The sequence below is a fragment of the Tauraco erythrolophus genome, chromosome 12 (genome assembly GCF_009769465.1).
Source record: "Tauraco erythrolophus isolate bTauEry1 chromosome 12, bTauEry1.pri, whole genome shotgun sequence".
NCBI lineage: Eukaryota > Metazoa > Chordata > Aves > Musophagiformes > Musophagidae > Tauraco > Tauraco erythrolophus.
This window is the reverse complement of record NC_141476.1, coordinates 17,259,456-17,273,968: the sequence shown is the minus strand read 5'-3', so window position 1 is coordinate 17,273,968 and position 14,513 is coordinate 17,259,456. Positions and strand designations below refer to the sequence as shown.

The window sequence follows — 14,513 nt, the reverse complement described above, 5'->3', positions numbered from 1 at the left end:
GTACAATACTCATTGAACAACTACTAGAAACCCTGTCGTTCACACTGAAAGCAGATCAATGAAAAAATCCTGCAAGTTACGAAACAAGAAGCACTATATCCAAAAGCGTACTTGCATAAGTAAATTTAACGTCAGGACATTTCCACAAATATTTGATGCTTTTCAGATAAGTACTTTGTAATAAGAGATCCCATTATAATCCATTTGTTAGCTCTTCAAGGCAATGGAAAGCCACTCTGGTTTAGGTTTTGTGTATATGCTGGAAATCACATTCTTTTTGAAAACACACACACTGCAAGCTATTCTTAACATTTAAACTTGGCACCCTTACTTCCAACACTTATGAAAAAAACATTGTTTCACAAATGAAACAGTTCTCCTAAACACGGCACTCCCCAATTCTAGCATCAAACCAAAGCATTCAACTACCTGGCATTCACAGAGCCTCTACAAAATTATGAGCAGTATCTCAGTCATACCTCTATTTGATGAAGTGATTTGAAAATTGACAGATCAAAAGGCAACAGATGCTCCTGAATGTTACTGGTTCCAAAAGGTCCCCCTGTTCCAGTGACCTAGCAATCAACATTTAAGAACATAGTTAGTGCACACAGCCCAACTCGTCTTCATTTCAGCTTGCCTTATACAGGCAATAGCACAAATACAGTAGCTTGGAAAGAGTCAGAGTTGCAACCAATTTTTCAAGTACGGAACGATTCATGAAACTTGCAGATTAACTCTTCAGGAAAAAACGTTAGTTGCTCCAGCTAAGTGCACTAAGCTTGAAGCACCAAAGTTGAACTGCCACCTTGTGCTTGTATTTTGTAACACATGAGCATGCAAAAAAGATAACATAGGCAAGATTGACCAAGTCAGAGCTGCATTCACTAAAAACAACTTCCTTGAAACATCTGGATCCTCCAAGATAGAACCGTCTTCAGCTACAGGGAATAAAGTTCAAGGCATTGACAAGATGGGTTTGAAAAAAACATTAGACATTGGTACACATCTAATAAAAATGCATCTAATATTTCCATGTGGTCACTGGATTCTGGCCTCAGAGCACATCAGCAGCATAAAAGGCAGGTGGTTTAATTTATGTTTGCTGTGAACAAAATTTTGGAAGAAATCTCTAAGGTTTTTGTCTGGTCTTATATGTATCTTACAGGCTCTGAAGATGCCCACTCACTATTCAGAAGGGTCAGAAATTCTGTAGATGGGTATTTTTTTAAAAAATATGTTCTCCTCCAGCCAGAGAATCCTCTGTTCAGAGGATTTTATATACACAGAGGATGGCAAAGGCAACTGAAGATCCACAGGAATACCAGTACAGCAGTGATTTTGCTTTTGCAACTTCTTAAGTCCCCCAGTGAAGCTTCCCCTGATCCACTACTTTGTTTGCCCTTTGAACACACCATACAGTTAAAAGGAAGCTCTTCATGTAATAAAGGGGCTAAAAACTTTTTGAGCTGTAGCAAGCACTGTTAAAAAAATTACTCAGGAAAAGTCTTTCCAATTCATTTATTTGGTAGAAAAACCCAAACTGGCTCCAAACAAAAACTATCTGCGCTGAAGCCATTTTATATGTACACTGAAATGGTCATTTAGCTAGAAATTCAGGGCCATCTCATCTCTGACACCAAGGGCTTTGTTAAGATTATTTTTTAAAACTTTCAGACTCAAAGGTGAGAAAGGTTACAGGATTTATATACACATGCATGTATGCATACGTATACAAATACACTAGCCTACCTGTAATGTCTGCAAAGAATGCAGGGTTGAAGAGAATAATATTTATCTATCTCCCCTTTCTTACTAGCACCCAGTAAGATTCTGCAGCTGCACCTCTACAGGGTGCACTGAAGAGGCCACATCACACAGGTGAATTAACATCTTTGTTACAGAACTATGTGTATTGAAGGTTGGCAGAACACCTGTTTAGCATTGACTTCTAAATGCTTGCAGGTGTTTAGTATCAGTAAAGCTCTTGTGCATTCAAACTAGACTCCAAAAGTATGCTACCAATCATGTCAGTCTGGTAGAACCATCATCTCCAGTATTTGTGCAAGCATAGCTCACCTTTAAATACTTGAGTCTACAAGTGAAATCTAGAATATGACCTAGATCTGTTTTGGCATCTCCATTAGCACACGTAGGCTTCCCCTGTAGCAACTGTTGAGTGACAGCATATAACTGCAAGGGTCTGATGGTGAAAACTTCTCCAGCCATTAACAGCTGCTCTCCTGAAAAAGAGGGTATGATGGTATCAAATACAATGCTGCAATGGTTACAAAAGAATAAATAGTACATGGAAGATCTAACATTAGAGATCAAATGTTTGTAATTTATATTCGAAGCTCACGATTAAGGCACCAAAACAATGTCCTTTTTTGCCACTTTAAGCTAGAATGGCTGAATTAAGATTTATTTATTTTTTAATACCAGAATAATATAGGTGTTCAAATGGGAACTCTCAAACAAGCCTGAAGCTCCTGATGCAACTAAAGGCAAATTTCCCTTAATCTCAACAGGACTGGAATCGGACAAAGTTCATTTATACAATGTAAGAGTTACTAAACTTTTTCTGAGATATCCTTAAGTTCTATAGCAGTTGGGACTTAATCAGAAAAAGCAGCATCTGCCATCTAAAAAACTGATCTTACATCTTTTGCTATGCTGCATAAATGCAGAACTGTGGCAAGTATGTTTTCTGGGAGAGTATGAGGACTTTCACCACACTAATACCAATGCAAACTCCCAGAACAGGAAATGCATTATCTGATAATATTTTTACAATTCCATTTCATTCTAGAAACAGTAGGAAATGGCATCCAAAGCCTCTCTGAAGGCACCACAAGAGTCAATCTGAATTACAGCAGTCAGAATACACACATGTGGAATTAATATCTTTCTTCTCTTCCTTTTAGGGACATCACTTTAACTTCACAGACAAGACAGCATCAGCTTTCACGACAAACAGAATTCTCAGAAATGCTCTGAGGAGTAAAATTCCCTTTGGCTTCAGTGGGAGCAAGTCCAAGAGTCCAACTGCACATTACTGGAAGGCTACACTAATACAGCAGTCATACATCAATGATTCTGGTAATCAGTGAGACTGCAGGCACTACTAAGTCAGGAAAGATTTCTTCAGGAGTTTCCTTAAAATGTTTTAAAATTTTGCTCTGAAATGGCTTCACCTGAAGTTAATTTTGTGCCAGAACAATCTGAAATGGCATGCTGAAACATGCTTCATCTGTCATCTCAGCCAACTAGAATTATACCATAGCATCTAGCATATCTTTCAAAACAAAATTAGCACAGGCTAATAATTTCACACGCCTCCTGCTGTTAATGGACCACCTAGAGCTGTCGCAGTTACAGTAAGTGTATTTCATTTTCATCTGCCAGCCTCAGAAGGGCACATCCTTTAATTAACTGACCAGGTCTCATGTTTCCTGAATTCTGGAAGAACAACATTAATTTAGGTATGTAAAGTGGTCTCTTGCATTTAACACATGCTATATCAGGACTCATCGATACAAAACAAACTTCCTTACAGGTTACACTAAAACATACCCAAACAGAAAGCTTAACAAAAGCTTCTGGTCATCAGTACCACATCCTATCCTTTAAGGATACAGACTAGTGGGCCCTTTCCAAAACCTCAATTCACTGCTGGCTGTTTTGTTTCCAAAAGTAGCTGCTAGTGTTACAGCTCCTCCCAAAATACAGCTTGAATCAAAGTGCAAATAGCAATAAAAACACAAAGAGAAAGAAGGGGAAGAAAAAAATCTCCAAGTCTGATACAAAGATTCAGATCTCCCATTATCTGGATATTAAATATCAGAAGTGTATGAATGCATGCACAGAGGAAACCATTCCCAATCAAATTCTTGCAAGTTCTTTACCTTTGTGGAACAGCTCTTCAGCCAAAGCAGCAGTGATACCATTGATCTCCTGCAAAGAATAAACCATTGTAATTGGTTGAGTGTTTACATACTTATGCATCAAATTTTCAACGCATACCATTGCTGAAGTCCCCCTTTTTTGTTGCAGCAGAGGACCTTTTAAAGCAGAAATCAACTGTGATTATGTCTTATGAATTCCTTTGAAACTTGAAAATACTTCATAAAAATTACCTGAAATTCATTTAATTTCCTATGACTTTTGTTTCCAAGATGGAAGATACTGAATTACATTTAAATAATCACATCCTGCATATATTAGAAAAGGGCAATAGCAACTAGAGCAACTATTACTAGCCATTATTAGCCCGACTTGAAAGAAAGCTTGGTTTTGAAGAAACTATTATTACTAGTGTTCTTTGAATTTTAACATTAAGACTAACCTAACAAGAACTCAACAGTTCATTGGAACATCACTAATACACTGAAAACTTTAGATTAACAATCTACAGGGAAGAAGAAAAATATAATAAGTAATTAGTTTTCTGGACTTCAACTCTATTATGCTTGCTGCAGAGCAGCTAAAAAGCCTCTTTTCCCCCATCCTCCATCTTCTCCACATTCCTGGACCTACCCAGGTGCTCAACCTCAATTCCAGGAGCTCCAGGAGGAAAGAAAGGCTGAAAATTCTGCCAGGGATTTGTTCTTTCTGAATCTGAAGGTGCACAAAGATAAGCACAAGTATTTCCCATCTGGGCACACTTCTCTGCACAAAAAGCAAACACCCTGTGGAAGTCCAGAAATAGTTCCAAGCATTTCCAATAGTTCTCTCTGCAAGGCCCACAAAGAGAACAAAATAAAACTGTGACAGTGAAGTTTCCCCTAGATACATGCATCTCATTTTAAGGTAGCTGCAAAGGATAAACAGTTATTATGGATCCTCGTGAAATGAATATTTGATGAGTTTACTTCTCTGACAAATCCCTCATGATTCATAACAAGGGAATAAATCCACAGGACATCTGTGGCAGACAGTTCAGCTCATTTGATGAGGCAAGCATTTTAGAAAAGCACATTCTTCATATAACAAACCCCACTCACTGAGGATGAACAAAGCCTCCACACCACAGTTTTGAGAACAAGCGAGAAGCTGAACTCAAACAAAATTCAACAATTCTGACTCTCATTTGAATAAGCCAATTACACTCATCTGGCATGCACAGACTTAATTGGCAGCTATACTCTCTATCTCTTTTGTCAAGTAGGAACACAGAGCAGAAATTTTTTCTACATTTATAATTGAAATAAGATTATGACTTGGACTGTTCAGCGACTAGCACACAAAAAAGCAACTCTATTCCTCTGTCAGATCTACAAGAGACTTCTGTCTGTATATGCATCGAATCAACAGAAGTCCATTGTTTGTGGGTGTGTCTGAACAACAGTTTGTGGATACCCAAATCTTTTCTTGCAAAAGCGTCTATCTGGAAGCTAACAAACCAATCTTCAAAGATGAACAACTATAAGACAGCGCAACAAAATAAGCACACCCATATCACTGCAGACATCCTATTAAACGAGGTAACAATCATATTCTACATTGCTGTCACATGCAACTGCTCCTCTTTGCCAAGCTGTACCTGCCTTTTCCCTGCAACACAAAGGCTTTAAAATGGTTTTAATGTATTTATGGTAGGTGTTTCTACTCCATTTAGTTCTATTAACCTGGGAAATAAAATTAAATAATCCCTACTGGAAATACTGCAAATAAGAATAGAAAAGAACTGCATCCTTCCTATATAAGCTAATGAGGCAATATCAGGGATTATAGTGGCTCAAGCATGCGAATGGGCCACCTGGTAACAAAGACATTTTGAAAGATCAAAGTTCTGCAGGAAGGTTGTTTTCCAGTAACATTGCTGTGGTAAATATTTAGCTTTTCTGCTGAATACCTAACTTTTTTTGTAAATATTTAAAAGTACTCTAAAGTTCCAAGCAAAGACAATTCAGTTTATACCTCACACCAGACTCCCCTAAAGCAAAGAAATGCAGATTAAGCAACAACTTTGCTCTTAATACACAAGCGCAGTATAGAAACAGGTAAGCATTCATACCCAAATAACACTTTTTTTTGGAAAAGTGAAAAAGGATAAACATCACAGCTAGAGGAAAAAAATAGTCTAACTGAAAACCAAGAGAGGGACTAGGAAGAACTTCTATCTGCATAAAAACCTTTGTTGAAGTTGGAGCACTAAGACATTAATGAAACAGACATAATTTAAGAGATAGCAGCCAGAGAACAGAAAAATTTTGCAACTTCCTGTTGATCAGGAAGTTTGCTCCATGTGAACGGAATTGTCTCTACATTATCATACACATTTTCAACACGTATAAAACTTTTAATCCATTTTAAAGGGCTCAATCATGTTTGCTGGGCAATAGCAATACTACAAATCAAACCTACAGTTTATCTAAATCAAATTCTGAAGTCTCACCAGGATAATTACATTCATGCGATACAACTAAAGCAGCTTTTTCCTTATTGCTAAAGCAAATGAACACATTATTAATTAATATAATTTATAAATTAACACATCTAATGGGCCACTTGTCCCATGCTTCTGAAGCCTTTAAGTGAAACCATGAAGGGCCATCTCAGCACATCCCACCCCAAAGCAATTACTGACCCTCCTTTCCACTGAGTTCTCCAGTGCATTCTCCTCTTTATGAAGCTCATTCTCCCCCTTACAACCTGATGTCATGCTGCAAAAAAGCCTAATTATACACAAGAGATGAGCGAACAAACTGCAATCTGAACATGAAAGCAAGCCATCACTTCTTACTTCAAGCATCTATTACCATAACATTCTGTCTGCTGGCTGGACCTATTTCTCCAGAGGCCACTATATCAGTGTGCTTCTCATGGAGAAGCACCATTTTTCTTCATTTGGGCTACTGGAAACTGTTTCAGTGTGAACCACAGCTCTAACCATTAACCACTAAGTAGCAGGGGTGTGGATCAATTATGCAACACTCCTTCTGAGAGCCAGCACTATTGATTTCAGCCTAACAACCAATTCAGCTTCAGATTTAGTCACAGCTTCCAACTATTCTGTAGCATTTATTTTCTCTTTTAGAGTCCCTACCCGCACTACTTGCCAGCACAGTATCTACTGCAATGAAAAGCAGTGTCAAAAATCTTAAAAATATGCTTTGTTAGTTACGTTGTGCAAAACACTGAAAAAGAGCAGTTTCAGCTATTTTGCGAAGATTCCATACAATTCTCTAAGTCAGAGAACTAGGGAAAGACACTCAGGCCCCTATTTTATATGCTAAAAACATAACTTACATATAAATGAAAGTGTAGGAAGTGTGACAAAACTTTTGGAGCAGTAACAGGGAACTTGACTAGCAGAGTTTGCAGGTAGACCTCTAATTCCTTCTGTCTTTTCTCCACCAGGCTTTTGGAATTTTTTCCAATAATCTTCTTGGGAGGTAACAGATTTTTATCTATTTTCTTTTCTGAAACAAGCTAAAAGACAAAGACCAGAGTTACTACCCAACTCACCATCTGAACTTGCACAAAAAATGCAACAGAATACATTAAAAGCACATTGTCTGATCCTGGGAAGATCAAAAAATAAAATCACTTCAGTAATTTAGCTATTGACTTAGCCTTAGGTATTTTCAATAAAAACATTTTATCATAAAATGACGAGAAGTTCAATAATAGTGTTTTCTCAAGAGAACACTCACAGTACCACAGGGCAGAATGTAACTAAGGTGACAAAACAACAGAATAACTGGTGCATTTCTGAAAAAGCAGCCTAGTCTTGAATATAGTGGACTTTCCTTCATTTTCACTGGCTGTTTTTAATCAGCACTGGTTAGTAACTACCTCACACTACTGTCTAAGGACAGTTTTAGCATCCACCCCTCCCAGAAGAGTGTCTTTGCTCCAATTCAGCTTTTGGTTACCAGATCAGCTGATCATAAACATCGCTCTTGAAAAAAGTTTAATAACTCTAGCCTGAACTCCACACTTTCTGATATGGGCTTCAGTCCAAGGCTAAAGCTGTCCAGGCCAATCTCCCCCAGTTCACGAGGGGAGTGCAACAGGGGCAAGCAATATTGTTCATGCTAAAGGGGTTTAGTTTGCAATTCAGATGGTATCTGGCAGATATCCTCACTCTTTGAGGAAAGAATTTACGTCCCATACAACAGAATTACACAAACTGTACCATGTTTTGTAAGAAACCAAGGCCATAGTTTTAATATCCTCACCTTTTCATGCAGGTCATGGAAATCGCTATAACGATGTTTGACTGTCCACTGATGATTGCCAACACTGACCTGAATAATGTATACCTGAAAAGAAGAAATTAAAGTCAGGGAACTGCAAAGCATGTCTTAGAGAAGCTGACTGTGAGATGTGCTGGTTAATGTAGCACTATAAGGTGATTCTACATTCTTGAAGTATCATAGTTAACCAAAAGCTAATCCACACTCAGGTGACTTTGCTGATGTAGGGTACCTTATCTCATTCGCAAGGCTGCTCCACCAAAACATGCAGATGCTCCTTCATGTAAAACAATTGCTTTTATTTTTGCAACCCTAATGTTTAAAACCAGTATCTCCAAGCTACATCTTTTCTGAAGAGTTGTGCTAGCTAAGCTAAGTTGGTATTCATAACTATCCACAAGCCTGAGACAGCAGTATCCCTTCTTCAATCTACCAAGTTCCATGAGCAGAAGAACCTGGCAAGCATTCTGCTGTCACTTCATGGTTAAGCAGAAAACTGGAGCTTAACCCTTCAGAAATCTAGACAAACCTTTTGGTTGGTTGGATGTTAACTATTTTATTCCTTTTAAGGTAACGCACACAAGACAGCTTCCTGAGAGTTAGAATTGTGCCCAAAGAATCACTACAATTATCTAAAGCAACCAAATGTTTCTTTAAACAAAACTAAGTCTTTTTAACCATGCATGTACCAAACAACTCTAGATTTTCAGTAGATGACTTTCCAGATTGAACAGTACTGCAAGAAACTCACAATCGACCTTTGGATATGCCAGAAGGAAGCCATCCCAAAGAAAGTTTAAAGGTACAAAATAAAACACAAAGCAGAAAAACTAGGCTCAGCAAAACCAGTTCTACAGCTACCTGAAAAAAACAAATTAAACTGTGTTATCCAACTATGTTCCTTGGGAAAACACTAATTTGTAATCAAATCTTGAAAGCATTTAATACAGTTGAGAACTTGGTTACTACCACAGATCACACAGACCTGACTCATAGCTGCTAAAAGAATGATGCACATCGACTTGCTAAACCCACTCGAGAAAACAAAGAGCATCAACAGTTTCAATTTGTTATGTAAAAGGCCAGTTTTCACTTACTGATAGTGCATACCAGCACAACACCCAACACTAAATAGAATACCACTTGCATTTTAAAAGACGAACTATATCTCATACCAATTATGTTTTTGTAAGCATCTGACACTGGTTTGCTGAACAAAAACCAAGTCCTATAGAGAACTGAATCAAGATGCCCGACTAGTGCATACAGCAAGTGACACGTCAGTGTTTGGATGAGTACTGAAAACATAGAGGAATGCCTACACAGAATTACAGTCTCAATTAAGGCCAGCGTCTGCCTTCCCATCATGTTATGCTGGGAAATAGCAGATGAGGATTATTCACTGTGCTGGTGACAAACTAGAACAGGAATAACCTGAGCATTCAAAAGTTACTCATAACCCTGAGAAAAGCAAGGAGAGACTGAAACAAACCACAAGGTTAAAGTTAGAACTAAGTACTACATTTAGAAGTTATAATAAAAAGACTAGCTCTTTGAAAAAGCTGACTGTGCTAAATTATGGCAGATCAAGCAGTATCATTAAACGTAATGCAGGTTGAGTACACAACGCATAAAACCTCAGATTAGACATTAAAAACTCAAGAAGCTTCACAGCTCCCAGCTGACAGCCTGTGAAACAAGGAAGGAATGCCACTCATCTCAATATAGAATACAGTTAAAATAAATATATAATAAAGACTTTGTATCCTTTTGCTGAAATGGCAAGCACTGACCACTTCTAGAAACCCAACACCAAGACAAATGGACAATCTGGTGAGGAAAAATACCTGTTAAAGTGAGTGTTTACATGCACTGACACAATTCTCCAAATTAAGTCTCTAAAAAGCCACAGCATTCCTCATGTAGAACACAGCCAGCACTAACAGTACATATTCAACCCTCAAACAGCATCAGTACACAGAACGACAGCAAGTGATTTGACATCAATCCACGCCATTATCTTGAAGAAAAAATACAAATGCAGTATGTTTATGTGCTCCAAAGACTTGTTTCAATACAGAAATCAATCATTTTAAGGCAAAAAACCCACTAAGTTTCTTTAAAAGTTATATATATGTGACCTTCAATTAATTGAGCACACTAGTATGACAAGGCTGACAGTTTAACTTGATTCTTCAAGGACTGCCTGTCAAGCCAACTGCTAGAAGGCATACATGGAGAGATGATGAAATTCTATCATGCTGCCCTGTCTCCCAGACATAAATATACCATGTGAAATCTCCACCCATGTTTATGCCATAAATTGCATTTCTAGTGAGCTAAAATGCAAGTGTGTTTACATTCACAGGTTTTCCTCCTCCTCCTCATGTCTCTACCAAACTCTTCTGTATACTAAATTTTGTATGCCTTTCTTATAAACCAGCTGTTTTGGCTAAGTTCTACTTTGTAAAGTGTTTAGTGTATCTGTAGTGCTGTGTATTTTTCATTATTTTCTAACTAGTCACATCTAACTCTTTGAAGTTAAGTACGCACACCACCGAACAGTGTGCCTTCATCTCTCTAAACATTCAGAGGTGAAATATTTAGTAAAATTATTTTAAGACATCTAATTTTTAAACCAGCTGTTAAATGAACAGCAGTGATTCCAGACTGCCTCTTGTCTACTACTTGCACACATTACAAAAACCTACCCAACACACTTTACATGGAAAACTTGCATTTCTACAGTATCACTCATCCACCTTCACACACTCCTGCACTGTCAGGAAAAAGACATGCACCCCACTTTAGAGATGACAGAGCTGCCCACAGGAAGTCTAGGACACAGGTGTGTGCAGCCAGCATGTCCCAAATTCCAGAGTATTGATGCAACCACATCTCCTCCCTGCCTCCTCCTGTAGACAGTTTACACCCATTCAAGGAAGCCACAGTATTTTCCTTAAATATCGAAGCTAGTATTTATATTAAAAACAGCTGCAAGAGACAGGAAAAGCAGGAACGAAATTTTAGGCCAAACAAATGCATAGCAGGAAACAAATGAAGCACTGGCAGCCTTGAGGGCTTCTAGCAACCAGCCAGTCTTCCGTAAGCATTGAGCTGGACCAGCACACAGAGGAAAAAGACCTAGTAAAAGTGCTCATACTTTTCTAACCCAACAGAAAAAACATCATCAACAAGAGCAGGATTTCTTCCTATCCATACCTTGCCTTCTACCCTAACAACTCCAACAAGAACCACATTTTTAAAAGTACCTTCAAAATTACACATATCTGTGGGCCTGCCTGTTACAGCTTACAGGATTTAACCTCACAACAGTCACATAAACATCATTAAAGTAAGCCTCCTTCTATTGACAGTATGAGCTCTGAACCAGAGTACAAAGAGAAGCACATGCACCAAGAGAAAAACAATTCTTTCAAAACCAAGGATGTAAATAGGACCACTGCCACCTCCACTACTACATGTTAAGGGATAAAGATGCAGCTTGCTGCTGCCGTATTTCCTTTCTCACCTCTACCAGATTTGACTGACTTTTACACCATCTAACTTCTTCACTTCTGCTCCAGTACAGGTCTTTATCTTGTCCTTAAGTACCACTAATCCAATTTTGAACACTAAACACAAATGCTAATTTTTGTAAAACATTTCACTTTGTGAATAATTTTGTAAAATTTCTGGGTTTGTTTAAAGATCTGTCCCTACGTTTCTAATGGCTTGGGTCTTCTCATACAAACTTGCTGTAGGCTTTTGAGTCCTGCAAGCAGTTTTAGGAGCTTTACACACAGGTAAACCACAACTCCTTCAACAATGCAGCAAGAGAGTTAAAGTAGGATCAAATACTGTTAAATCTTGCCTTTCAAACACCACACTTTTAAAGCTCCCTAGAAAATTTGCATTAAAACAGCACAGTACTTCCAGAACCAGAAACATTAAAAAAGAAACCTGGCCTTGAAAAAAAAAGCTTCCTTGGGCTTAGCTGCAGCAGCTTAAAATGTTATCCCCAAGTATCAGCTGATCTGCTCAACACTACCTGCAAAGCAACACGCCTGAACTACAGCTCGATCTAGCACATTAATGGTATTATCGAAGGCTGGCTGTACCACAACACTAGTTTGCAGGCTTCACAGCAAGGTGGCTAACGTTCCACCTCCTGTGTCCATAACCTCCGGTGGAATAAGGGGGTAGATAACATTTTGACATTTTCTCAACTGATTTCACTTGAATTTTTCATTCACTGGTATCGCAAAATACTCAGGAAAATTCTCAACACCAACATGAACAGTGCCAAGTCTTGGTTCACACCTGAAATGGGAGTTTCCAGTCACCAATGCCACAGGTCTCACCATGCCTCTCGCCTGATCGCGAACTGTGAAAATGAACTTGTCTGAGGGATGAACCACATCCTAACGCGCACAGCACAGCGTTCGCACCTCAACAGCAGCAGTATCGTTTCTGTGAATACGCATTACGTAACTAACATGACAGAAAGAGCTGAAGCAATTTTCAAGAACGTACAGTAAGCTTCCAACCAACTCCTTCACTGAATGCTCATGATATTTTTGTCTGTAAATATGGCTACTCACCACCTGACAGTCATTCCCACACAATAATGTTTCAAGGGTTGTCAACTGGAAAGGAGTTAGGCCCTTCACATACACATAGCTGTGTAAATGCTCTGTCCTATTAAAAACTCAGAAATGGCTCTCCTGTTGCTCTGTTGTCCCTAGGTACCTTTTCAGACGCAGCAACCTGAAGTATCACTTGCAACTATTATGCAACTTTGCAAATACTGCCTTTCTAGACCATTGCTCCCCCTCCCCTTTTAGGTTCCTACAGCAAGAAGAAACCTGATGTCATTACGTGCATTCTACAAAAAACCCACGATCATTCAAATCACACTAAAATAAGGTAGGAGCAGAAAACGTTTTTAGTTACATAACTAAAGGGTGGTGTGCTTAGGATGTTTTCTGTCTGCAATTATGCTGAGGTTTGTTTTATGATGAGCTTCTTCCTGAAAAACAGACCAATTAACTCTTAGTACAATGTGATCAGTTAAAAAAGAAGTTACACATTAAAAATTTAACTCCTTCTCCAAACAAAACCACTGCTGACAATCTTTCCTTTATTTTTTTTGTTGTAAGGTAAGAGAAAAGCTGTCTATCCAAAACAATCTGATTTCTGAAAACAAGATTAGCTTTTCAAGAGGGATTTTTTATGGTATTTTCACCTGAAGGAAAGATTTCCTACTATATTTAGTCGAGGTTTAAAAGCTACATTGACCCGATAACAATTTTTCATAATCATACGCACATATACACACGTATAGACTGACAGATATGGGCGACAACGTGACAGCTGCAAACTGAGCCTCCACTAAAGCACCAGCTCTCCCACAGGGCCGAAGCTACGAGCAGCTCCGGGCGCCGATTCCCACCAGCCGGAGACGCGCGGCCCGGCTCCTACGCGCCTTCGGGGCCGATTTCCCAGAAACCACGTCCCTTCGCGGAGCACAAACCGCTCGGAAACTTCTGCCGAATTATTCCCGCTCCGGCATTAGCATGGCTACACAAGCGGGCCGGGAACGGCCGCCTGGCTCCCTCAGCGCCGGGAAGGACCGGCGGCACTGCGCGGGGGGCAGCGCAGCACCAAGCGCGGCCCCAGCCCGCTCCCCCGGTACCCCGCAGGCTGCCTGAGGAGGCGGCCAGGCGGGCCCGTTCCCCCACGCCTCCCCGCCACCGTCACCTGCTGCCCCGCACGTCCCTCACGGCCTCCGCGGGACCGCCGGCACCGCCTCCGCCGCTCCCCACACGCTGGCCCGCAGCCTCCCCCCGGCCCCGTACCGTGTAGGTCTCCACCAGCTCGGAACCCAGGACCCGGGCCTCCCGCGGAGGCTCCTCGCCGTCTTCGCCTCCCGCCGCCGCTTCCATGACGCCGCAAGAAGCGCAGGGGACCGGCCGCCGCCGCCCTCACGCCGTCACCGCTTCCCTCCGGCTGCCTCCACCGCCGCCCGCACCGGCCCACTGCCCAGCCCTCGCTCTCGCCGCCGCCATCTTGGCCTGACCCCCCCTCAGGGTGCGGCTCGCCCCTCCCACCGCCGCTTTATTGGCAGCCGCCGGCGGAGGCGGAGCTTGAGGGCTGGGGGCGGGGCTTGCGGGCTGGGGGCGGGGCTTGCGGGCTGGGGCGGGGCTTGCCCAGGGAGAGGCGGGTCCGTGGCCTATCGGGGCGGGGTTTAGCGTGTCGGGGCGCGCATGCGTGGTGGCTCTGCCACGGCGCGGCCCGGGCAGC

The 14,513-nt window shown here is 40.7% G+C and overlaps 1 protein-coding gene across 2 annotated transcripts in view; it reads right to left on the bottom strand.

The window, feature by feature from the left end:
* NISCH (nischarin) overlaps nt 1-14,173 on the bottom strand; it is a 32,202-nt gene extending 18,029 nt beyond the window's left edge. Inside the window, exons 1-6 of one of the 2 annotated variants that reach the window (XM_086618796.1) lie at nt 14,069-14,173; nt 8,190-8,273; nt 7,255-7,437; nt 3,909-3,957; nt 2,080-2,243; nt 480-575 (exon numbers count right to left, since the gene is read on the bottom strand). In XM_086618796.1, the coding sequence (XP_086474922.1) occupies nt 480-575; nt 2,080-2,243; nt 3,909-3,957; nt 7,255-7,437; nt 8,190-8,273; nt 14,069-14,155 (663 nt within the window). In that variant the 5' untranslated portion in view covers nt 14,156-14,173. The remainder of the gene's footprint in view (nt 1-479; nt 576-2,079; nt 2,244-3,908; nt 3,958-7,254; nt 7,438-8,189; nt 8,274-14,068) is intronic. The other variant, XM_086618798.1, reaches the window with a different exon arrangement.
* Nucleotides 14,174-14,513: the final 340 nt, after the last annotated feature.